We start from the raw sequence: 26,388 nt of genomic DNA on the forward strand, positions 1-26,388 counted from the left end.
ATTAATATTTGTGAGATACGGGAGAGTAGTGTAGCCAGTGGGCCGTGGGCCCTAGTGCAAAGAAGGAAACAGGCCTCTGGCTGCTCTTTGAATTTTAAAATACATAATTTCATTAAAGTGCAGTGGCCCCTCGCGCCTCTGGGCCCGCTGCCCCAATGGAAGCTATGCCCCTGATATGCAAGTGAGCCCAGCTACACAACCCATCACAATTGACTTGCCCGGCAATGGGGACTCTTTTTTTTCATGCTTCCCTCCTAGAAGATGTTTATCAAGGTAATTATGCTTTAAACGTCCTCTGCTGTGAAGCACCGGACAACAAGGTGACACCATGTACGTGGTGTTCAGAGCAATTTATACCCAAGCAAATATTTACATATGTCAGCCAAACTGCTTTAAAGTGACTTCCCCTATGTGAATAGATGTCACTTGGAATTCTTGTCGCCTTTAGAATTCAAAGTCTTTCAAAGTCCCAGGTTTTCACACTCCCCTATCTTTTTACTCACACACAATACCCACGGAGAATGAATCCCTAGAACCATTAACGCGTAAACAGATTGAATTCAAGCTCAAACTAGCAGGCTCTCGGGCCGCGCTTTCAAATAATGCCCCTGCGCCCGTCTTCGAGAACATTCCCTATGCCCACGACTAGACCGCGTTCCCTCACCGCACATCAGAAACCCGACAGGCCTGTAGTTCACAAACACAACTCACGTTTTGTTTTACGTGACAGAAACCACGAAGGCCAGTCTCCTTACCTGCACGGAATTTCCCGAGACCGCCTTCAGGGCTGAGGCTGACACTGGCGCGGGGAGAGAAACTAAAACAGGAGAATAGCTACCCGCAGGCAGGTAACCCCGGGCACTCCCAAAGACAGACCCCTGGAGCCAAAGAGAGACCAGACTAGTTTCTACGAAACGGAGAGCACTGAAAGTCTCTGACTATACCAGGGTTTCTGAGTCCAAAAGTGTGTCTGCGATTCAGAAGAATGTGGTAAAAAGGGTTCGGGAGGAGCAGGCCGGGAGCCACTGTAATATTTATTTTCAAATGTTCTTACGGGATATGCTGCTCCCTCCAGAAGGCTGAGTCTGCCCTGGGGACCACGCAGCTTTTAAAGCAGGAGGAACTAGATTACAACCGGGGAGAACACTTTTTCATCATCAGCCTTAGGCAGGAGCATGGGCAGGCACTGCTCCATGTGTGATCTCGGACCGTCTTTCTCCAGAGAGGCGGAATGTGCCTCATAAGGCATGCGGATCCAATTTGAAATATTTTACGGCATTCACCGGAAAGACCCATGTGGAGGGTAGACCAGGCCCTGAGAAATAAGTGCCGGTGCTAAGCACCGGAAAGCACCGGCGCAAATTAAGCACTGAAGGCTGATGCGATTCTTTCTAAGAACTCAAGGCTGCTTACAAAAATGTGTATCTATTACGTAGAAACTTTCTCCTGTTGGAAACATTTTCTGCAGAACCAAAAACTTGTGAGTAGCATAATGAATAAAAGTCAACTGTCACTTGCACACAGAGTTACTCTTGAATGCAAATATTTATAACCTGTTCAATACCTCTACACAACTATGGTGCATTACGAGTATATGCGTTTTGTAAACACATACACCCATTGGCTGGACTCAGGCTGTACAAAATTTGGTTAAGAAGTACTATGGTAGTTACTCGCCTCTATAAAAACTATAATAGAAACTAGCAGCACACTCATTGGATGATGTCAAGTGATGTCACTTGAGATGTCAGCAGTGATGTCATAAATGATGTCATAGAACATTTTGTATGAGTGATGTCATATGTGAGGTTCATAAGCAGTGTATGGCAGGGACCCAAATTATAGTTAGTGCTGCTAACTTTAACTAGTGAATTTCTGTGATTTTTTGTCAAAACCTTAATGTAGTCACTGCCAAATTCACCTCACCATACCATTACTTTAACCTTTGTTTTTTTGAGTGAATTTCTGAGTTTCAGTTTTATTTCATAAACAACAGTTCCTTTTAGCACACCTAACTATAACACTACTTTACCTATGATCTTTTCAGTGAATTTGCAGGTTCTTTTTAACGTAAAGTAATACTTAATTACCAAACATAAGTGTGCAGTGGGTGGTTGGACATAGGGCTTGACACTGGATAATCCTTCCCCAGGGTCATTTTTTTAAAGGAGAGGTGGGCACATGACCCCCCTTTCATGTCTGATTTTGGCCCGGGACCCCATCTTCTGGGGTCCAGTGCCATTTTTATGGGGGAGAGGGCCTGCGCCCCCCACCACATGCCAATTTCTGCCACAGGGACCCCATCCCCTGAGGCCCAGTGCCATTTATATGGGCAAAGGGGACACACGGCCAACCCTCCCCAGGACGATTTTGGCCCTAGGATCCATCCCCTGGGGCCTAGCACCATATTGCAGGGGGAATGTGTCCCCGCTCACTGGCTGATTTTGGTCCCAGGAATCCCATCCCCATGGCCCAGCAGCATATTAAAAGGTGAGGGGATACACAGCCCCTCTCTCTGGGACTACTTCGGACCCAGGGACCCTATCTTCTGTGGCGCAGTGTAAGAAAAAATGGGTGCTCTGTGTCTACCCAGAGCACTGCCACACTGTTGTTGGGGGTATGAGGGTAGTCCCAAGGCCCCTGTGGCCCCAGTCAGTTCCCTACATGCAGCAGAAGCTGGCTTGCTCCCACCCGCATGGAATAGCTTATAATGATGCTTCCTGCGGGCATAATAAGACCATAGCAGCACTTTATCTGCCAAGTAATGGCACTTTATTCCTGTCTCCTTATGCTAGGACACTTACACTGCCATGTACCAATGAACATACACTTTTACAATTGTGCAATGGTGTGTACATGATTCTTTGCATAGTTTGAGCAAGTATCCTTCCAATAAAAAATAATGAGCTTAGACATAGTTATGGTATATTATGTGTATTTGTAAAGTGTACTATCAACCACAAAGGTATACTGGCGCTGAGCAAGTGTGTGTGCCTAGCCGTCCCTATTGTAGGTTGTGAATTGAAAAGCCAGGTCGTCAGCTACTTACAAAATTCAAGAAAAGAGCTGGAGCATTTGATGTGTTGTGGGAAGTTGAGGTTGCTCCATGCTTTAGGATCGATGTAAGAAAATGCCCGTCCTCCTGATCAGGTTCTGTGTATGCGTGGGATTTGTAGGAGTCCTTTGAAATGGAGGTCTCTGGGTGGTTGGTTGAGGGAGATGTGGCTGTTCAGGTAAGTGTGGCCTGAATTGTGTAGTTCCTTGAATATGTGTGTGTGAGGAGTTTGAATTGAGCGTTGTAGCCCAAATTTGAATTTGCAATCTATAAATAAAAAATAAAAGGCATTTGGAAAAACAGGAAAAAGTTGGTTTAACTAAACACAATGGCCAGGAGAGAGTCAATAGTGTTGCGTCTGAAGAAAATCTCTCATTGCGCAGTTTCGGCCGACAATATTTACATCTCATTAGGTACAATAAAAAAGATCGGCATTCTTGGAAGAGCATCTCAGTCATTAATAACAATTTTAGTGATCTGATGAGGGGGCAGATAGCTCAGTACCTGGGGGAGAGCTGGTGTGCATCAGTGTATATGTGTCTAGGGGCCAGATGTACCACCGTTTTTATCGGTCACAGACAGAAAATCGTGCTCTTTGCGACCACTAAAAAGGGTTGTAGCATGTACAAACCCTATTTTGTGAGTTGGTAACATATTACCAACTCGCAAAATAGAGTTTGTGAGTCTCTATTAGGAAGGGGAATGCCAGGGGAGTCCCTTCCTAATAGCGAGTCACAGGAGGATGTATGATTGTTTTGCAAACACAAAGGTGGTCTCAAAACAAATGCAGTTACCACTAATTTCAATTTGGTGGTAAGCAGTCCCAAGTGGAAAGGAGTGTTTGGCAGAGACCTTAAAAAATTAAAAGAACATTTTTCATTTTCTTCTTTTAAACGCATCTCGTTTTCCTAGAAGAAAAATGGGCTGCATTTGGAAAATAAAGTTGGCTTTATTTAAAAAGCAAACACAGAAATGGTGATCTGCTGTCCCCAGCAGGCCACCATCCCTTTGTTATTGCCCATTCCCAGTGGGTCACAAATTACTACCTGCCTCAAGAATATTGAGGCAGGTCATTTGCGACACCATTGGGATATGCTAAATGTGTCTAAGACAGACTAATACATTTGCAAATCAGAAAAAAAGCTCAATTTGCGACCCTCAAAATGGAATGGTCGCACATCTGGCACTAGATGTCTAGTGTGGGGAGCACCGTGATCCCTACATGTGGGGTGCATGTTGTATCCTGATTTGCTGAGTGTGTCTATCTACATGTGACATCTAGATGTGTGTTTTTTTTGGGTAGCAGGCACCTCTGGCCAAATGGGGTATATTGGGGCCAATTCCCTTAGACCTGTTTATGATGCAGTGGTGGCGGGTAACCTTTGAAAGTGGTGGGCGAATTAAGTGCCTCACCACTTCCCAAAAAACACAAAATAATGCATCCCCTGCATCCAAAAGTCCATAAAGAAACAACCACTTCCAAAATCCCAAAATAAAACACTCCCTTCCAACAAAAGCCTATAATAAAGCAACACCTCCCTCCACCCAAAATAACACTAGCATTTAAAAAAAAAGTTAAATAAACTAAACTTACCAACTATCACATGTCGTCCGGTCCTCCTCAGTGAAACTGAACTCTGCTGTGGATCTCCCCTAACCAATCCTGGTGCTGCTCTCATATTGTTAACCAGCATGAGAGGAGCACCATGATTGGATGGAGCGGGTTCGTTGGGCACTCCTATAGGCCCTGGAGTCCTAGGCTTGCTCTCCACCTAGCTTTCTTAGACAGCTGAGTGGGGAACTGCAAAGTGCGCATGTTAGGGTGGCCATCGCAAGATGTCCCACCAAACTGACATACGCACTTTGGAGCATCTGACCAGCGCTCCAATCCTCTATGCTGCCAGTAGGTAGTTGAGGACCCTCCATATTCTTGGCTCATGGCACTATGTGCGGCGCACACATTGAAAAAATAAATTGGCAATGAAATCATTAATTGCATTTTTCCTTTTTCATGGGCAGCTCGCAGCTCACAGTGGGCATGAGGGCTACGCTCCCCTGCCCTCTTGGAGAAACCGCCATTGTCTATCTGTGGGATCGATCAGTGTTTTACCTGTGTGTGTGACTTTATTGGGGTTGCAGGGACTGTTTGATCACGTATGTCTGACACAGGGTTGATTGGGAGTTCACTTTGGGTAAATCTGACAGCAAATGATACAAGTTCGTCAGAATGCCTCCAAATAATGTGGCAGACATAGATATTATTTTTACTGACACCCTTGATGTTGTGCGTGCATTTGTCATAGAGTACTTTGTCTTTACTGATTTTGACATTGTTGTGTGTATCTCCATCATGATGTACATTGACATAGTATCCACTGCTATCAACATTGTTATGGGTGCATGGAATATGACATACATTGACATTGTTTCTACCAGTATCAACACTGTTGCATGGGCATAGTTCATGGATTCATTGACATTGCATTTATGGGTATTGACATTGTTATGCGGGCCATGGTTTGGCATACATTGACATTGCTTTTATTAGCATTGCCATTGTCAGGCCTGCACACATCATGCTCTATATTGACATTGTATTCACCCATCCTAACAGTGTGTTTGTGTATCAGGAGGCAGTGCTGTTCCCTGAGGTATTATGTGCGTTCTGGGAGGGTGAGTATGAGCTTGGCTGCCGAGTTGTCAATGGTTTTTAGTCTTCTAGTGAGTTGATGGGTGATACTGGCATAGAGGGTGTTCCTATGGTTCAACTAAGTGGTGACTAGGGCATAGGTAACATAGTTTAAATAGTTTTCCTTACTAGAAGTGTGTTGTAGAGAACAGCAAACATGCAATGCAATGATGGAAAAGGTAGGAGAAATGAAAATATTTCGCCTTTTAAACACCTTCTTCAAATACATCTTATTTTTTGGTGCAAAGCCCTGTCTTAAAATGATAGTGGATATCACTTTATGTCAAAACCGATGGGTGAAGGCATTGAAATGCCCATCTACCACTCTTGAAACAAAGAGCTAGTGTTAGTCTGAGTCACTTCAGGGCTACACTCACGTGAAAATTATGTTTTGGGCTGGAAAGTAAATCACAAATCAACTGTGATGCAAACCCTGTGCAAACTGTCAGCAAATCTTCACCCAATTTTCATAAAGTAATGTAATGATGCAATGTGGTTGGGAACAAAAAAAGTAAAAAGCAGGAAGGATGTCCATTTTCACTCTTTTTTATTTCAGTGTGGAGGACTGCAAGGAGAATGTGTTTTATTTTGTGTGGGCTGGCATAGAATTCTATTGTAACTTACCATTGGAGGATTCTCCATTAGCGTAGAATCTTCTAGCTGAATTACCTACAAGTATTATGAATACTGAGGAAGTAGTTCCTCCAGCATAATGCAAAAGGAGTTGGAGAGGAAGAGAGACTAGGATTTTTATAAAAGTCTCAAATGTTTAAATCTTACATTAATGGTGTTACATAATATGGCTTTGTCTTCTTCCTAGCTCATCTATTATATCAAGAATGTGAGATTTCAAAACAAAGCGGGGGCAGAGATATTTTTCAATAACAATGGGGAAGTGAGCGCTCAGTATGATATCGTAAACTGGCAACGCAATTCTGATGGCACCCTCAGGCAAGTGACGGTTGGAATATATGATTACAATGCCCCTGGAGGAAAGACTCTCACAATTAATACAAGCTCCATTCTGTGGTCTTCAGGGGTCTCACAGGTATGACTATGCACACTACATTTGTTCTAATTGTTATCAAAGAGCAGACATGTGCTCATGGCAAAGAGCAAACAGTCAGTTCCTCAAGAATGCACAATCATAAGTAGCAGGAGTCTGCAGCAAAACAAGCCCACTATCTCATCATAACAACCAACACTTACCTTCCTTTAATAACCCTCCTTTCTTCTGCACCTACTTAATGCTGCTGCTGAGTATTAACACACAAACGGGCAGTCACAGGTACTGCAACTCACAACTGCCAGCTCAATGGTCTCCAAAGCCTGAGAACTGCAGGGGTTTGGCCTCCTGAAGGGAGTGGGAATAGTAATAACATATTACTTTACATTAAAGAACACTAGAAATTTACTGAAGAAGATACAGACTAAAGTTACTTCATAGTTAGGTGAAAATTTATCATTTTAAACTGAAAGAAACCACCAAAATTCACAATTTATTGTCAAACAAACTATCTATCTCCTATGCACAAGACATGCCCTGAGTATAAATTACTAAATATATTGCCACTTTAACCTTTAATTTTCCAAGGAAAAATGTATATATATTTTACTTTAACAATAATCTTTTATCATCAGACTGTTTACCATCAGCTATCGCCTGTATAGAGTTTTAGTAAATCCTTGGTTGACAAAAATAATTTTTTAAAGAAATTTTTATATATTTATTTATGGCTTTTAGCATATTTAACTTTGTTGTATTAATATTGGTTTTATTCATACATGCTGCTAATTGATCATTATTCTATATATAATTATTCTTTCCTTTACGCATTCATTTTTGGGACATCATTTTTGGGTTCCCATTTTTTGGACACTTGTCCTCTCCCTGTTCAGACAGCCTTTTCTTATGGCAATATAGGTTACTGTAGAGGCGGATTATGTGCACTATATATTTATTTGTTAACCGCATTTTATGTCTCCTATTTATATATTTATATATTTATGTACTTATATATTCATGCAATAATTTGTCTGGATTTGTTAATATGGTGAGCCGTACTATTATATGCGTATTTTGCACATGATATTCATATCATTAATCGTTATCATTTGGATTTCAATGCAGTGAATGATTGTAATTTTTCAGTCTGTCTTTCATTTCCTTTACCTGGTTGGTGCCCAGTGTCTCTCTATATATTATGTCATCACACGGAGACGCATCATGTGATCAAGCTCCCTGCGTGGAGCGAAACGCGTCATGGAGGACACTGGTCCTGCTATTTTCCTGTTTTAACTTGGGTAATAAATCACCTGCTTCATCCACTTTTTTGTGTTGTGGGATTGTTGATTTGAGTTTTGGAGGCAAGAGATCCGTGCCTGCATTCCGCTGAGAAGAGAGCGGAAAGGACTGTTTCTATATATATTTATATATATATATAGTGTGAAACGTTTCATTATTTTGAATATTAAGTAGTTTATCATTTTAAAAAATCAGAATAAACCTACTTTATAAAAATATAATTAAGCTAAACTTTTATTAAAATTCTAAATTACTGTACATTTCTAATATTACTATTATTAAATTAACCTACTATTACAATATGTTTTATTTGCTTTAATATATTAATATGTTTAATTCATTTGCCCTATACGTTACCATAGAGAGATCTCTGTTCCAATGCTGGAGAGCACCACCTACATGTAAAAAGTTACATGTAGTAATTACTTGACAGCGCTGAACTACATTTGCATTTTCAGAATTGTTGATTTTGTTAATTCAATAATGATCACTGCTATTTATTTGTCCTACTCCTAAAATGTTATGTGAATCCCTTGCATTTTATTTTAAACACAATCAAGTTCACAATATTTATGACATGTATTTAATACTTGATGCACTTGGAAAGTCAAAAGGATAATAATTTTGTTTTTAAGTAAATATTTAATTTATTAAATGTGGTTTGGATGTATATTTGAGCCATACACTATACATATTGTTGGTCGCTTTCTCTCATTTAGCAAATAACCCTTAATTTCGTCAATCATCATCACCATCATTATATTATCATCATCACCACCATCATTTATATAAAAATGACCAAAAATGAGAAAAATGTATCTCTCATGCTTTTGTAAACGTGTAAACACTATCATCTTTAAAATTGATTCTCTCTTTTCAGTTTATGGCAACACTTGCATAGATCTGATTACCTTTTAACTCTCTCCTTTCTCATGTCCTGTCCTTGGGTGACACTTCAATTTCTTTTAAGATTGCTGCAGATAATTCACAAAAGGATCACAAAAAACTAATCAATACTCTATGGTCCTCTTTACAAATTAAGGATTCAGTTTCAGATCCCTGTTACAACAAGATGTAGCACAGGGATCAGAATTACCAGGTGTTTGATTATTATCAAACCTTTGAAGTATTTGCCTTATAAATTGCATCAGATCAAATGTGCTGAAATATGCCATGACTCATATTAAAGTTGAAAACTAAGAACAAGAGGTATATGGAAAATGTTTCACTCTAGTGTAATGGTATTTACCATATGGTAAGTACCCCACCCTGTTACTTCCAAATTGTAAAACAGCAAATCATTGTCACACCAAGGGCCACTCACCTGAAATCCCGGGTCCTACTGCAGAAGCAATGATCTTCCAAAATTTCCCCTTGAGTTTAATCCTTAGCATTAGAAGAGATTGCGGATACCCTTGACTAACCCTAAGGGATAAGGGGGTTTGGGGAGATAGAGGGAAAGTAATGGTTTCTGGTGTGAGTCAGAGCTTCTGTGTGAAGGATGGTGAGTGGGTGTTAATGCTTCTGAACTGGACCTCTCAAGCTCTAGAGGCAAGGCACACTCTTTCAGTCAAGAGGGTTACTCTGAAACGAAAACACAAGCACTTCAGACAACCTTACACACAGCTTGAGGTGTGAGTCCTTAATGAAAAATACCAAACAAGAATTTCTATATGGAACTTAAGTCCACATGAAACACTGACTGCCACACTGAATACTACGCAGAGTACATGAGACCTGTCCAAATAGAAAACAGTGACAATAGTTGAGAAGAAAGAGCACAGGCAGACCAGGGTAGGGCAATCATTTATTTAAGCTCTCAGATTAACACAACTGTAGAAAGGTGTTAGCAATTGGGTTTTTGGTTGGCAAAGGTATGCACCCTGTCCAAGCAGGAACCAGAATCCTAGTTAGGGTAAAGGAGATACACACCATAATGAAACCTGCGCTCACACTCTGGTAGCTTGGCACAGAGCAGGCAGGCTTTACTTAAATGGCAATGTGTAAAGTATGTGTGCAACACTTCAAACAGTAACACAGTGAAAACACTACAAAAGACTTCACACCAGCTTAGAAAAACGGCTTCTATTTTTATGAACAAGACAAGACCAACATGACAAAAATGTAATAAGTATAACAAGAGTTGGATTTTTAATGATTAAATGAAAATATAGTGTTTAAAATCCTAAATCACCAACCAAGGCTATCTGGTTACTCTGTACTGGGACAAATCTGAAGGTTCAGGCTGACTGCGCTGGAGCAAGGGTTGGATACAGTGACGAGACTTGGCCCATCGTCGAACTTCAGGATGAAGGCGATGCATCATGATCTGGAGGCAATGCGCCAAGCAGTCAGAGATATGATGGGTTCAGTCCTTGCAGCTGCAGTGATGATTAGCCCTTGAGGGAGATATGTTGGGTCTTATAGGCGCAACAGCATCTACACATGGTTTCTGATAGTTGCTACACTTTATACCCACGTCCAAGTGCCCAAGACTGGATTGGCACTACATGGCAAAGCGCAACTTGCAGCAAGCAAATCACAGGTGCTGTTGCAGGATATTTGTAAGTCTTTTATGCCCTTCGAGTCACTCTGACTTCAAGTGAGATGGGTCCTGTCTTTCCCCTGCATGGAAGAGTGTAGCAAGCAGCAGGGCAGCAGAGCAGAAAAGCAGTTCTTCCAGAGTAGCAGTCCGGCAGAGTGACTATCCTTGTAGCAGCACAGCAGTCTTTTCTACTGCAGAGTTCGTTCCAGTTCCAGTAGAGTATTGAAGTGATAGGGTCCGTAGTCCAGTATTAAACCCAGTGGTACCTTTGAAGTGGAGTGACTTCAAAGAGAGGTGTGGTGCAGTGGCTAGAGTGGCTGACTCCAGAGCGCAGGGATCAAGGCTCGATCTGCGGCACCGGATGCAGCTCAGAATCATGTGACACTGGGCAATAGATCACTTTAACTCCCCGACAGCCACCGGCACCTTAAAACCTGAAGGGGTGATTTTTTCACACTTTACAAATATAGAATATTACAAGAAGGGCTTTGAAGTGCACATAGGTCCTCCATCTCAGCTCAGGCTCCAGAGTCACTCCAGGGGTGTAGGCAGTCCTATATGTGGGGACAAGCCACAGCCTATTTAGCTGTAAGTGTCATCTCCTCCCTCCATCCTGCCCAGGATAACCCATCAGATTTCGGTTGGCCTCTCAGTCACTGCAAAGCTTCATTTGTGTGTGGCTGTCGAGAGGTACTGCACAAAGATCAGCTGTCACCTGTCCCAGATGTGTATTGGAGGAAGTCCCCAGGCACACAGGGCTAAGAGTAGAAAAATGACATCTTTCTAAAAGTAATAAGAAAAAATGATTGCTGGAATGCTGAAATATGTCAGACACTCAGTGCAGAGATCTTGGCCTAAATCCATTGTTTTCTTGCTCACCACACCATTCCAGTTTGGACCCAGCCATATGCAAACCAAGCTTGACCCTCCAAACTCTAGTCTGAACTGCCAGACCAGGTACTCCCTGGATTGGAAACAAGGATTCTAGGCCCAGTTTTGGGATATGACCCACTGAGGGTGACCAGTGCAAAAAGAACAAATCTGTTTGCAAAATGTATTCCTTAGAACAATCAGAGGACTTGAGCACAAGAGCTGTGCAAATGACCTGCTTTAGGAAGCCGAATGCTGTTTGGCATGCCTCTGTCCAAATCACATTTCTGGGCTGCTTTTTCGAAGTCAGCTCGGACAACTGGAAAACAATGGTGCCAAATCCCTTGCCATTACACCTGTAATAACCTGTGAGGACTAGGAAGGCCCTCACCTCAGTTTGGGGGCTCCAAGGTCATGATAGTCTCTTTCTTGGCCTGGAATGGCTGAACCTTGCCCCTGCCCACAAGGTGTCCAAAGTAGCGGTGGCCAGCACAGGTAAGTGTGGTGGGGCTGGGCAGGGTACAGCGGAGGGGGTCAACAGATGACAGAATAGGTATTATTTATTTATTTAATTTTACCTATTCAATCGTCTGTCGATTTAAAGATCCTGACCCACCACATTTACCTGTGCCTGCCGTAGCTGGCCCCAAGTACAACACAGACCCCTATCCTATATTGAACTTACTAGCCTCGATAGTATGCCTTGCCTTTTGTAGGGCCTGAAGCACTTCATACAAGTAAAAAGCTGGTCCTTACAGCTGTCACAGAAGACAGCAATGTCATCCAAATAAGCAGCACTGAAGGCCTCCATTCTGGTCAAGACCTGGTTCACTGGCCTCCGGTAGGTGGCAGCGGCATTCTTTAACCCAAAGGGCATCAATTGGAACTGGTAGTGGCCCTCGGGGTGGGGAGGGCTGACCTCTCCTTGACTCTTTTGGTTAGGGCAATCTGCCAGTACCCTCAAGTGAGGTCAAAAGTACTCAGGAACTAGGCAGCCCCTAGCCTATAAATCAGCTAGCCTAACCTATAAATCAGCTCATCAGCCCGGAGATGGGATGCGCATCAGCTTTTGTGACTGAATTTAATCCACTTCAATAGACACAGAAACTGAGCTCTGGTGTATCGCCCGGTGGGGCAGCATTTGATATGAGCACCACAGGGTTGGACCAGGGGCTACTTGAAAGTTCAATCACCCCCAACTCCAGCATCTTAGAAACCTCATCTTTGATGCTATCCCTCACTTTGTCAGACAGCCTATAGATTTATTCTTGAGAGGGAGGGTGTCTCCTGTGTCCACATCATGGGTACAGAGTTGGGTAGTCCCAGGAGCAAGGGGAAACAGAGAGGAGAATTGTCCCAGCAGCTGGTGACAATCCCTCTGCTCTTCTGAAGTCAGGGGAGGGGAAAGGTGTACACCTTCCACTGACCAATCCTTTTCTTTGGAGGCTAAGAGATCAGGTAGGTTCACACTCCTCTTCCTCCCCTCCATCTCTCACAAGCAACATGGTGACCTCAGATCTCTCAAAGTGTAGTTTTGGATGGTTGATGTTGAGCACCCTCTGGTGGTGCCTGGGGTTCTTGGGGTACACCTGGTAGGTGACCTCCCCTTCCTCTTGACTATCTCATAGGGGCCTGTCCAATGATTTTGGAGTTCCCTTGGCTTCACAAGTTCCATCACCCACACTTTCTGCCCGGGCTCTAATTCCACACGGATCGCCATTTGGTCATATTCATTACCTCCTGGCTGGCCTCTAATTTGTCAGAAGGTTGCTTCCACAACTTGGCTATCTGACCAGCATGTAATTAACTCCATCATGGGATGTTGTCCTGGAAGCCTGCTCCCACACCTTCTTCACCAGACAGAGAGGTCCCCCTACAGGTTGACAATACTGAAAGGGGCTAAATAAAACTGACCTCTGTGGTACCTGTCTGGAAGCAAAGCAGAGGCATGGCAAGAGGACTTCCCACTTATGTTTCAGGGCCTCAGGCAGGCCCTTGATCCTGCCTTTGAATGTCTTGTTAAATCATTCAACAAGCCCATTTGCTTGTGGATGATATTGGGTAGAGAACTTATATGTAACTCCACACGCCTTCCACATTGACTACATATGAGCAGACATGAAGTTGGTGCCCCGGTCAGACACCACTTCCTCAGGGAAACTCACTCAGGTAAAAATACCCAATAGGGATTTAGCCACTGCAAGTGCAGTTGCATTTTTAGAGAGATTACCTCTGGCTACCTTGTGACATGAGCCTGCAGAACCAGCCTAAACCTGTTGCCAGAGGCTGTCTCTGGATCTATGGGCCCCACAATGTCAATGCCCACCCTCTCAAAAGGGGTGCCAATGACAGGCAAGGTATTCAGGGGCTTCTGCCCTGTCTTCCCACTGGCCAGGCATGTCAAGCAAGCTCTACAGAAGATATCGGGAAATCTTCATCATGGGCCATTAAAAGTGGAAGGCAAGCCTGACAATTGTCTTGTCATTGCCCAGAGGTCTTGCCAGGGTTATCTTATGAGTCGGCCCTAGTAGGAAGCCCTCGTAGCATTGGGGGACCACTACAGCCCTTGTTGCCCTATGCATGAGTTCCTTAAGCTCACTGTACAGGAAGATTTTCCTCCCAATAAATCCACTGACTTCCAGAGACATCTCCTACTCCCTGGGCTTCAGCCTGTTGCCTCATGCCCGCCAAAGCTGGGCATCCCTTCCGTGCCTTCCAGAAGTCCTCTCTGGTGGGCCCTCCTTCTACTTGCCATCCAGCAAGTTAAGGCAGGTCACCAAGGGAGATAATGTCCTCTCCACTGGGGTCCAGGGCAACCTCCTCTGGCACCCCATCCACCTCAGCTGGGAGACATTCAGGTGCTTACTTCCCACACCCCTTGCCCTTTCTTTTCTTGGCAGCTGTCTGGACCATTTGTCCAAGCTCCAAACTTCCTTGACTCCCTTACTGGCAAGCTTTGGACCTTGTGATTGCACATACTCTCTCAGTCAATCCCAACAATTCCATGTGTGACCTGAGCTCACCTTCCTTATTGGTAGTATCCTCTAGGTAATTCCCTAGCAAACAATCCACAGGCATCGCTGAGCTTCCAGCTACTTTCAGAAGACCTGAGACCTACCCCACTCAAATTTATCAAGGGCCACTGTGAAGTGAGCCTCACGGTTGTCTGCTACCAATACCTGGTAGAATATATTGTGAAAATCTGCTCTGGGGCCACCAGCTGACTCCTTACCATAGTCATACTGGATCATTTGTCCGTCAGAGCCTCAACACCTTTCCCATTGATGGTAACCTACTGTGTACACCTTAAAGTATTGTATGGCATATGTGTTTAGGGGTCATCTCCCTGTCACCCTGGGAAAATAGCGTAACTTTACTGAGTTTTCTCCATTAACTGAGACGGACTCTTCTCAAAGCATTATACAGACCACCCTTGGTATCTTTCCTTCAGTGGGAGGCCATGCCCTCTTGTGACATTAGAGATCCCCCTTGCAGTGCCCATACTCGTACCACTCATAGCACATAAAGGGTTTACTCTAATTCTTCTCAGGGAAGCTCTTTTTCTGATGCCAGATTGGGAAGGGACCCTTTCCCCTGTTGGGTCCTGTTGATAGCTCCTTATGTTTTGCCCCCTCCTTCTTCTGGTGGGTACCTTGATCAACCTTTTGGGAGTCACCATCAGATGCCAAATGACAACTCTGGTGCTGACCCATTTGTCCATCTCCTCAGTAATCTTCCTGGGGTCAGTCAGCTTGCTCTCAACCAGGTTTTGGGATGGCTCTGGAAAACAAATATCTAGCATGAGCTCTGTCAAAATCTAGTTGAACAGACCAGAATAATCCTCAACCTGCTGCCGCATCACCCTGTCCTTCAATGCCTTGCAGGAATAGTCAAGGGAATCCACCCAAGTCTGTGATGAGATTTTGTGGTTGTACCTGAATCTCTGTCTATACCTCTCAGGGGTCAGCCCAAATGTGTTCACAAGAATGTTTTTCATGGCATTGAGGGCATGTATGGTCTTCCTATTCTAGTGTTAGGAGTGTATCCGTCCTCACAGTTGGAATGTACCTCCACAAGCTACCCCAACTGGACTTCTCAGTAACCATGTCCACCATTAGAGCCACTTCATAGGTTGAGAACAGTTTGCCTATGTCATCCCCCAAAACAAAATGGGGCACAAAATATTTTGGGTTGCAGGCCCTTCCTTCACCGGTGGACAGTGTAGGTATGCTGCCATCATTACTGCTAGACTCTACTTGCATGTATTTGAAGTGCAGCTGCTTAGCTCATAGGCCATTCTCTTTTCGTCCATGACTAGCCTCTTTTCTTCCAGGGCTTGCTCTCTCTCCATATTCAAACTCTAGTTTTAACTTTTTCTCCTTCCTCTTGTCTGTTCCAAGATGCCACTCTGCTTCCTACACGTGAATGGACTTTCTGTCTTGGAAGGATATATCCCCCATCAACAGGTAGCATATCAATACCCTCTTCCTCATTGTCTGTGTGGTTCTAGTTGGCCTCTGATCCTGCTCTCAAAGCTGTTTCGAGCTCTGTTTTCAAAGTGCTCCCTTTGTTAAACAACCTCTTCTCCAGGCAAAATCCCTTCAGCTGGGCCACAGTGTAGTTTTCTAAGTTGGCCAGATCAAACTGCATCTTGGCAGGAAAGGCCACATACACTACAGTAAAAATAGGAATAAGGAACATTTGAAAAAATCCAAAATTATTAATCAGGGAGAATTTACTCTAATTGGTCTAGATATAGAGTAGTAGTGCACACGAAATTATGGCACTGCAAATTCACAAGTCTTATCCTCACCACTGAGCAGTGTTAGCAATGGGGTTTCTGGTTGGCAGAGGTATGCTCCCTGTCCAAGAAGGAACCGCAATTCTAGTCAGGGAAACTCAGATACACACTAAAATTAACCTGTGCTCACCCTCTGGTAGCTTGGCATAGAGCAGGCAGGCTTACCTTCAGAAGCAATGTGTGAAGTATTTGTGCAACAATTCAAAAATTAACAGTGAAAAAATGACAAAAACACTCTACAACAATTTAGAAAAAGTATAACTGGAGTTATGAATTTTTAAAGCTTACATAAAAATATAGGTCTGGATTTAGATCTCGATGGACTGTCACAATGGTGATGGGCATCCCATGCGCTGATATATAAACCCCATAATAACCTGTGGGATCTATATTTCAGCGAATGGGATATCCATCACCGTTGTGATGGAATAATCGATCTGACAAGATCTAAGTCAGGCCCTTAGTGCTTAAGAGCTTAAAACACCAACCAGAGCTAATTGGTTGAGCTAGACTAGGCCAAATCTGAAAGTTCAGATCGACCACAACGGAGCGCAGATTGGATACGGGCACCAGCCTTGACCCGCTGAAAAGTACCTTCAATGCATTTTTAAAGGGGATGACATGCTTGAAGCAAATGGTAATGCATTGACTTTGAAGCCCAGGTTTCTAGGCAGACCGCAGGATTTAGGTGATGAGTCAGAAACCGATGGTGATGCTCCACGCAGTCAGCAAAACAAAAAGTTTGATCCTTGTGGCAGGGATGATGCGTCGGAATCAAAGAAGATGTGTTGGTTCCGATCGGCGCAACATTGTCGATGGATGGATTCCAACAGTTGCAGCACCTTATTCCCACTTCTAAGGGCTGAGGACTAGGTTGGTACCACTTGACTGGGCAAAACTTGCCAAAAGCTAAGCCCAGCTGCTCTTTCAGGATGATTTTAATCATTTGATGCCTCTGAGACTTAGAACCGGAGGCAAGCCAACATGCCGTTGGAGTCACTCTGTATTCAAGCGAGAGGGGTACAGACCTTCCTCAGCAGGGCACAGAGTATCAGCAGCGAGGAAGCCAAGCAGAAAATGAATTCTTTCAGAGCAGTAGTTCAGCAGAGTGACAGTCCTTGTAGCAGCACAGCAGTCCTTCCTCCTGGCTGAGTTCTTCACATGTCCAGTAAGGTACTTAAGTGATAGTTTCAGAAGTCCTTTGTTTTAATGTCTTGAATAAAGTTAAAGTCTCCTCCCATAACTATTTTTCCTGGCACACCCCTTATTAGATTTGCAATTTTAGTTAACTGGAGAGTCTCATCAACCACCGGGTCATAATAGTTTATGAAATTGAGTATTGCGCCATCCAATTTAGCAACTACCCAAATCCATCTCCCTTGCGGATCTCTCTCTATTTGAGAAAACTCCCAGGAAAGATTCCTGGAAAAATAAATTGCGACCCCTCTTTGCGCTAAACCAGAAGAAGCAAAAACGCATGAGAAAAGAAACAGGAAGAAATAATTTAGGAAGGTTGGTTTTCAGGTGAGTTTCTTGCATAAATAAAACATGGGGGGAAAAGGAGGTGAGCCATCTCATTAATCCACCATATTTCTCCTTGTTTAAGATTCCATTTACGTTAACAGACATTATGATACATTTATTGCCTTTCTTAACCATTCTTTTGTAAAACAATCCTGATCGTAATTTCCTTTGATTTATCCAAAATATAATTTTCCCTGATACTGCTCATTTTGGTTTTTTTCCCAACCCTAACCCCCCATCCCACAACCCCCTAACCCCTAGAGATATGGCACTTCCCCGCTTTCCACATCTCTCCCACCCATACCGCATGGGGTGCTTTGTTGTTGCACCCTGTGTGTATGACCTATAACCCATCCCACCCCAGTGAAGGCACAAATTATTTAACAGACTTTACTCGCCTGAATACATAAATTCTCCTTGTCTCTTCTTTTTTCCCCCCCTTACCCTCTCCTTTCCTTTCCTTTCTTCTCTCTCTCCCTCTCTCTTCTTCCCTTTCCTTTCCTTCCCTTCCCTTACTCTCCTTATACCCTTCTTCTCTTCTCTCGCTCTCCTTCCTCTTCCCTTACCCTCACTTCCCTTCTATCCTCTAGCTCTCCAGTCTCGATCCCCCAGAAAGGCATTCTACCCTGTAGATAGCTCTTTCAGTAGATCTTGAGCCTCCTCAACAGAGGAAAACATTAGAAATTTGCCTCTAACTAGAACCTTTAGTTTGGATTGCTGAGCTATGGAGGCTTGTGCCCCCTTAGCTTTGAACAGGTGTAGAAGCTTGACAAACTCCTTGCGTCTTCTGGCTGCCTGCGCTGACATGTCTGAAAAGACACGACATTTTGAAGTCTCACTGACCATAAATTCTCTCTGTTCAATTGCCTTGGTCAAGATTTTCTCTTTAACTCTGAAGTCAGCAAAGTTGACTAGTATAGTACGTGGTATCCGAGAATTTGGAAGAGGATGCGATGGAATTCCATGTGCCCGCGTGATTGTTAAGTCATCCATACAGCCTGGAAGAATTTGCTGTTTAACGAAAGATTCAATCCACTGAATCGGTTGTGCTCCTTCAATCCCCTCCGGGACCCCCACGAAGCGGAGATTAGTACGCCTAGAATGATTCTCAAGCTCCTCCAGTTTATTTTCCAAAAGGCGTTTTTCCTTTACCCCATGTTTAACTCTCACGGACATGCTGGCCATCTGATCCTCTAATTCCGAGATTCTTGTTTCGGCTTCTTGCATTCTGGCAGGGAAACCTGCCATAGTCTCTTCGATTTTATCCAGACGACCATGAATGGATGCCGTAACCATTTCTTGAGATTTTTTTAAGTCTCGAATTCCTTCTAGGATCATGTTAAGCATTACCTTAATATCCATTTGAAGGCTACTATGTTCTTTAGTCTCAGAAAATAGAGGCGGGGAAGGTGATTGAACTGAGGATGTAAACCCTGCTTGCTCCCTGGCTAGTAAAAGGGAATCTCCTCTTTCTGTTTGCAAATGATCCTCCCTTGACTGCGTGGCCAAGATCTCAGAAAAGGCTGTTGCAAGTGACGGACTTACAACTGTCGTATTTTTCCCTACGTCTTGAGGAATAGTATCTGGGCCTAGCTGTAGGGGAAATGTGGAAGAAGGTGTTAAAACAATGGATGTCATTGCCTGGGAGTCTGCGAGTTGGATAATTAATTTAAGGGGTCTCAAAATAGACTTCTCGGATGACTTCTCGGATGACGAAACCGAGGTTTGAGATATATCCAGTGATTGAGTTGATGTCGGAGTAGAGCTATTCAATCGAGGCGGTGGAATATCATCCCCCCCGGATGATTCTAGAGTGGATTGATCCTTAGCTACTGCACCATTAAGAGTATCAGATGATATTTGTGAAAACATTTTTTTTTTTTAAATAAAGGAAATTCTCTTAAACTGGGCCCGGCAGTTAAAGCTAAATGAGCTGGAGGCAAACTTGGATTTTCCGGGATAGGGCCTGTCTCTGTACTGGAAATTAATGTAGACCCCTTTGGGGGGGAATCCGCATCTGCCGATAGGCGAGCCTCTTCAACGATGCTGACTTGGCTAGAAATGGCCGGAGTTCGACCCGGATTATTCTCTAGCGTCACTATGGGTAGTGTTGATTTAGTCTGACCCAGGCGTGTCTTGGTCTTGCGTTTCGCCGCTGCATCAGGAACTACAGCAGTGCTTGAGGATTTAAAGCTTTTCCCCATTTTTGCAAAAGACAAAAAAAAAAAAAACCTTTGTTAATGTCTTTGAATTTGCAAGAATGGAAAAGCGGTTAGGTGCCTTGTGTTTCCACAACAGTATGAAATAGGAGTATGAGACAGCAGTGGTAAAGCGCCAAATAATATGTGGCTCACCGATAAACTGTATTAACCAGAGCTATGCCCTACACCTGTAGAGTTGCTTGAAGCTCCCTCTGCCAGACACAGCCAAGAAGAGAAAAAGCAAGTAGAGCGAGCAAACCATCAGCGATGCCTCCCACGCCGGTCAAAGGCACACACTGCAATCTATCCGCTTTTCCGGGTCCTGTTTTTGGCTGGGAACCACCTGCAGAAAGCCCAAACCGCGCATCCGCAGCCACTCTCGCATCCAGCTCCCACGCCGCTGCAGCCCCATTAAAAAAGACACATCTAATGTAAATAAAAAAGAGTTGAAACCACGTACTAAGAAAGTTCTTGAAGCCCTCAGATCAGAGCATCATTTATATGATCCCTGGCGGCAGTTACATCGGTCCGTGCATCAATATACTTGTTGTTCGCGTCAATTTCTTACGGCCTCTCGTATTGATTTTTTCCTCTTATCCCAGTCACTAAAGTGCTTGGGTTCGGAGATAGGGGCTAATTCTTTTTCAGACCACTCATTTATTAAAATAGAAGTTGAGGTTTTTGAACAATTAAATGTTCGCTTCAGGTGGCAGATGGATCGGCGCTTAACGCAAGACCCCATCTGGGTGGCAAATACTAAGAATTGGATATCTGAGTTTTTTTCTCATAACCAGGACTCAGCAGGGATATTTGCGGTCTGGGGTGCATTTAAAGCGACATTACGCGGTCAATTAATAGCTTATTCATCAGCTCAGCATAAATTACGGCGATATAAAATTGCTAAACTTCAGCGCGATGTAGAAATAGCTTTACATCGTCTAAATAATGCACAAGGCTTTGTCAATTCTAATGCCCGATCTCTCCTCGATAAGGCTAAACACTCACTGCGAGAATTTTTTATATTAGAAGAGATCAGTCATACTAAAAATTTCCAGCAGAGGGTGTATGAAGAAAGCCAGATGGGAGGCAAACTACTGGCTGGGACAACTAAATTTAAGCAGGAAGCTGCATCGGTAAATGAGATTACCGATCCCCGAACTGAGAACACAATGCTCGAAAAAGAACGAATTGCCCAGATCTTTATGGATCACTATTCAAATTTATATACCACACAATATAACTTACCTCAGGAAAGAATAATCGAATATTTTGAGGCGGTTTCTTTCCCTCATCTGTCAGAATATCGATGCAAGTTAATTAGTTAACAAATTACTGAACAAGAGGTTACACAAACTCTAAAATCTATCTCAGGTGCTAAGGCGTCCGGAGCGGATGGCTTTCCCGCAGAACTATATAAAACCTTTTCCCAGGAGTTGACCCCATTTTTGACAAAGCTTTTCAATGTTATTAAAAATGGCTCAGACATTCCCATCAGTTTTAAAGAGTTGCTGATTGTCAGCTTTGTTAAAAAAGGCAAAAACCCAAAGGATGTAAATTCGTACCGCCCGATTAGTTTGCTTAATGTCGATTATAAACTTTTTATGAAAATTTGGGCTCAACGTTTTACACCAGCAGCGCAGGAAATAATCCACAGTAATCAATCAGGTTTCATAGCCGGTCGTTTTATGTCATCTAATACTAACTACTTGATTCAAGCTCTTGATTATTGTACTTGTAATAAAATTCCATCAATGTTTATGATGGTTGATGCCGAAAAGGCATTCGATTTAGTAAATTGGGAGGCATTATTTATCGGGCTAAACAAATTTGGATTTCCATCATCAATAATACATATGTTAAGAAATATTTATTCGGGAGCTGAAGCTAGAGTAGTTTTGAATGCCGAGCAGATTGGAACAGTATCCATTAAACGTGGGACTAGACAGGGCTGTCCCCTTTCTCCTTTATTATTTACGTTTTTTATAGAGCCTCTTACAATCAGAATCAGAGAAAATCCCGAAATAAGACCTCCAATAGGTGGGATGGAGAAATTGAAACTTTTTGCAGACGATATTATTCTTTATTTACATCCGGATAAATCCAATGTAGATCATCTGTTGGCGGAATTCACTAACTTTGAGTCTATAGGGGGATATAAAATTAATCAAAATAAAACAGAGATCATTATACTAAACTTAAATGATAAATCTTTTTTACCACCCACTTCACAAATACAAGCAGCCAAGTTAGCCCCGGTACGTTATCTAGGTATTTTTATTTCTAAATCAATAGATCAATTATTCTCCCTGAACTATAGGGCCACATTGACTAAAATAAAAACCCTTTTTGATAAATGGTCTGTACTCCCTTTATCTATAATCGGACGGGTGTCCCAGATTAAAATGTCGATTCTCCCGCTTTTGTTGTTCCTTTTCAGCAATGTGCCCTTAAAAATCAATGCGAGTTATTTTAAAGAAATTGATTCTTTATTTAGGAACTTTATTTGGGCCAAGAAGGCATCCAGGGATAAACTTGATATTCTACATCTTGAGGTAGAAAATGGGGGGCTCGCTCTTCCAAAAATGCAAACTTATTATGAGGCGGTGATGCTGGATAAAGTAGCTTGTTTATTAGATATCAATAATTCAGAAGATCATTTTTTTTTAAACAAAATGCTTCAGGAGGCAGGCGTACAACTTCCAACTTTTTTGAAAATCATCAAATTGCCAAAAAAAACTAGGTATAAGACACTACGTGATTTTTCATTTAGATTGCTATCACTATTTAAACAGAATATTTTCCCAGGGTGGCTTTACTTAAAGCTTCAGGAATGCAAGACTTTAGGATTATTATTACATCCTGTACGTATTCTGAAGTGGAAGGAAATGGGTCAAGAGGAATTGGGACATTTCTTTATGAACAATAGGATCATCTCGTGGCAGGAGATTCAAATCAAACATCCAGATCAAACTGTACTCAATTTTTTTGATTACTTACAGATTTCTCATTTTTTCCAAACGGCCAATTTCCCCCCTCCCTCTGCGACGACACATATGGCTTCCCTTTTATATGAAACCAAAGTGAAAGGTATAGGAAAATGGTATTCTCTTCTTCGGAAGGATAGTGAGCTCCCTATCTTGCATAATTTCTTGGATAAGGTTTAGCGGGAAACGGGGTACGTTTTGTCTAGTCAAGAATGGCAACTTCAAGCTCAGCTAGGTCATAAGGTCTTGAGAGCGGCTAATTTTAAACGGATGGCTTTTCTAAATATATGGCTAGCATATTATACCCCTATGGCCCTGAGTAAATGATTTCCGGAGGTAGAAAATAGATGTTTTCGGTGCCAGGCCGAAGAGGGAGGGAACTGGCTTCATATTTTCTATACCTGTCCGAAGCTTAATGAATACTGGCGAAATATTTTTCGAGCCATAAGTCAGGCCATCCATAAATCGGTAGATCCCCAAGAAAAGATAGCCTTATTTGGAATTTCCAGAACAATCTTAGGCTTGACCAAATATGAAGAGGCATTTGTAATGATTTGTTCATTGATGGCACGGTCTTTAATTTTGCAAAACTGGAGATCACCTGAGATACCCTCATTTATGAAATGGTTTAATAAAATGAAACGTACGAGGGCGTTTGAAGAAGCATATGCGGTGAGGGTGGGAGCAATGAGCAAATTTAAGAAGACTTGGCAGTTTTTTGATTATTCTGATATGGCTTGAAGTTGATTGTTTTTTTTTTTTTCTTTCAAAACAGTACTTTAACATTGTGGCTTATTTCAGTTGTATATATACCTACATTTTATGGAAAAAGTTTTCAATTGTGTTTTATATGGAATTTGAATTTGACGCATATGGAGAGTTACTTCTTTTGATTGTATTTGTTTTATCCCTGCTCTGCTCAATAAAAAAAAAAAAAAAAAAAAAAAGATAGTTTCAGAAGTCCATTACGTACACCCAGTGGTGCCTTTGAAGTGGGGTTGACTTCAAGGAAGGGGTTTGAAGTGCACAGAGGTCATCCCTCCCAGCTCTGGCTCCAGACAGCCTATTCAGGTGTACATTTTAGCTCCTTCCTTCCATCACACCCAGAATAACACATCAGGAAGTGAGTGTCGCTGATGGTTATCGCCGTAGCTTGAAGTGCAGGTCATGCATTACAAATGGCAATCGCTGTAGCTCAAAGTGCAGGTTAATTCTCGCGGATGGTTGTTGCTCCAGATTCGTATTTGAGGTCATCATGGGCTGTCATTGCTGTATACCAAAGTGCAGGTCTTGCATTGCTGGTGGTCCTGTTGGTGCAAAGATTAGATGTCTTCGAAGCTTCATGTTGGAGACCATGACAGAGAGTGGAGTCTTGGCATGCATGGGCTCATTCATGGTTGTGAAAAGCTAAATCTTCAGAATTTTCAACTTTTCTTTTTTGATGCCAGCCAAAGCTTTAGGTCCTAGGGGTACCTCTTGAGGATCAGGCTCATGACAGCAGAGACCAGCAGCAGGGCTCAGGTAGGTCCAGATGCATTTCCAGGCAAGTCAAGTTGCAGAAGGTAAGCTGGGCAGTTGCAGGAACTCATCTGAATCTTGTTCTTTATACCTTACACAGGAGGTCAGCCATCTGACCATTGAATTGAATCCGTTCAGCATTGGATAAAGGCACGTAGTTCCAATTGTCCTCTTTAGAAAGCAAGGCAGCCCTTCAAGCATCAGGTCAATACTCTGGCAGCAGAGAAGCACTTCTTCTGTAATTTGCATAGGTCCAGGAGTTTTCTGAAGAATGGCTCGGGATGTCCAATATGTACACCCTGTGCCAGCATTTTTGGGGATGGAAGGCTCCCTGTACTGCCCCCAATCTGTTATGTTATGTTAAAAGTGATTTGTAAAGCGCACATTCACCAGATGGTTTCTTGGCGCTAAGCGGGGTCGGTTGCAGGTACAGTAACAGTAGAATTAATTGTAGGAGTGGACGAATAACCATGTTTTAAGGGATTTCCTGAATTGAGTGTAGGAGGTGGTCAGCCGCAATTCGGGGGAGAGGGAGTTCCAGAATTGGGGTGCCAAGGTTGAGAATCTTAGACCACCCTGTTTTTTACGTTTGAATGTGCAAGGGGTCAGCAGGTTCATGTTTGAACAACGCAAATCACAGAGGGGACATAATGCTGTATTTTGGAAGCGATAAAGGCCGACCACGATCCGAGAGAGCTTTGTAGATCGTGTAGCCTAATTTAAAGAGGCAGCGTTGGGTCACGGGAAGCCAATGTAGGCTTTTTAACAGAGGTTTCATGTGGTGAGACTTAGGTTGACCGTAAACAAGCCTGGCGGCTTGGTTGTGCACCAGTTGGAGCCGACGTAGTTGGTAGACTGGGATACCGGTGTACAGCGAGTTAGCGTAATCAATACGTGACATAACCAGGGCGAGAATGACTTGGATCCGGGCCTCAGTGGTTAAATATCTGCTTATTTTTCGAATTCTCCAAAGATGAAAAAAACAAGCAGAGACCACAAAGCTTATCTGGGCCTTCATAGTAAGATCGTTGCTGATCACGATTCCCAGGCTTTTGACCGAGCTGACTGGAGGAGAAGGGCACCCCAATGAATGTGGCCAAAAGTTGGAGTTCCAGGGATTTGCTGGGCCACCAGTGAGAATCAACTCGGTTTTATCGGGATTTAGTTTAAGATAAATAATGTTCATCCAGTTGCTGATGAATTTCATAGTAGACTGAAAGCTCACCATAGATGAAGGGGATATTGAACACTAGCTGGAGATCATCAGCATAGTTAAAGGTTACAACCTCTCTCTTTCAGAGGGCCAGAATCAAGAGAAAGATATACAAATTGAAGAAGAAGGGGGAAGGGATGAGCCCTGTGGTACCCCACAAGTCAGTCTTCTTTTTTCAGCAGAAAAACTGGTGAGGCAGACTGCTTGAAAGCGATCGCTGAGGAAAGAAGAGATCCACTTCAGTGAGAGAACCCTGATCCCGGCGCTCCCGACCCGGTCGACCAGCAGATGGTGGTCAACCGTGTCGAAAGCGGCCGAGAGATACAGGAGCACCAGGGCTTGCGTGGTGTTCTGGTCAGCCCCCTTCTTAATTCTTCGAGAGCTGCTAAGATGACGGACTCGGCAGAGTGTTTGGGTCTAACACCGGTTTGGTGTGAGTCCAGATAGTGAGATTGCTCTACAAAGGTGCTGAGGCAGTTAGCAATGTGTGCTTCTAGGATTTCACCCAGGAAGGGCAGTAATGAGATAGGACAGAAGTTACTAGGTGTTGAGGGGACGGTACCTGTTTTTTTAAAAATTGGTACAACTTTTGCCCTCTTAAATAGATTAGGGACAATGCCTTTAGTGAGAGAGTTATTCAGAAGTTACATTGGAGGCTCAGGACAGAGGAGGAAGACTTTCCG

At 43.1% G+C, this 26,388-nt stretch overlaps 1 protein-coding gene across 1 annotated transcript in view; it reads left to right on the plus strand.

Annotated features, from left to right (window-relative positions):
- LOC146782693 (extracellular calcium-sensing receptor-like) overlaps nt 1-26,388 on the plus strand; it is a 146,026-nt gene that overhangs the window by 69,396 nt on the left and 50,242 nt on the right. Inside the window, exon 4 of the mRNA XM_085637185.1 lies at nt 6,565-6,792. Within this exon, the coding sequence (XP_085493311.1) occupies nt 6,565-6,792 (228 nt within the window). The remainder of the gene's footprint in view (nt 1-6,564; nt 6,793-26,388) is intronic.

This window comes from Triturus cristatus, chromosome 12 (genome assembly GCF_964204655.1).
Source record: "Triturus cristatus chromosome 12, aTriCri1.1, whole genome shotgun sequence".
Taxonomy (NCBI): domain Eukaryota; kingdom Metazoa; phylum Chordata; class Amphibia; order Caudata; family Salamandridae; genus Triturus; species Triturus cristatus.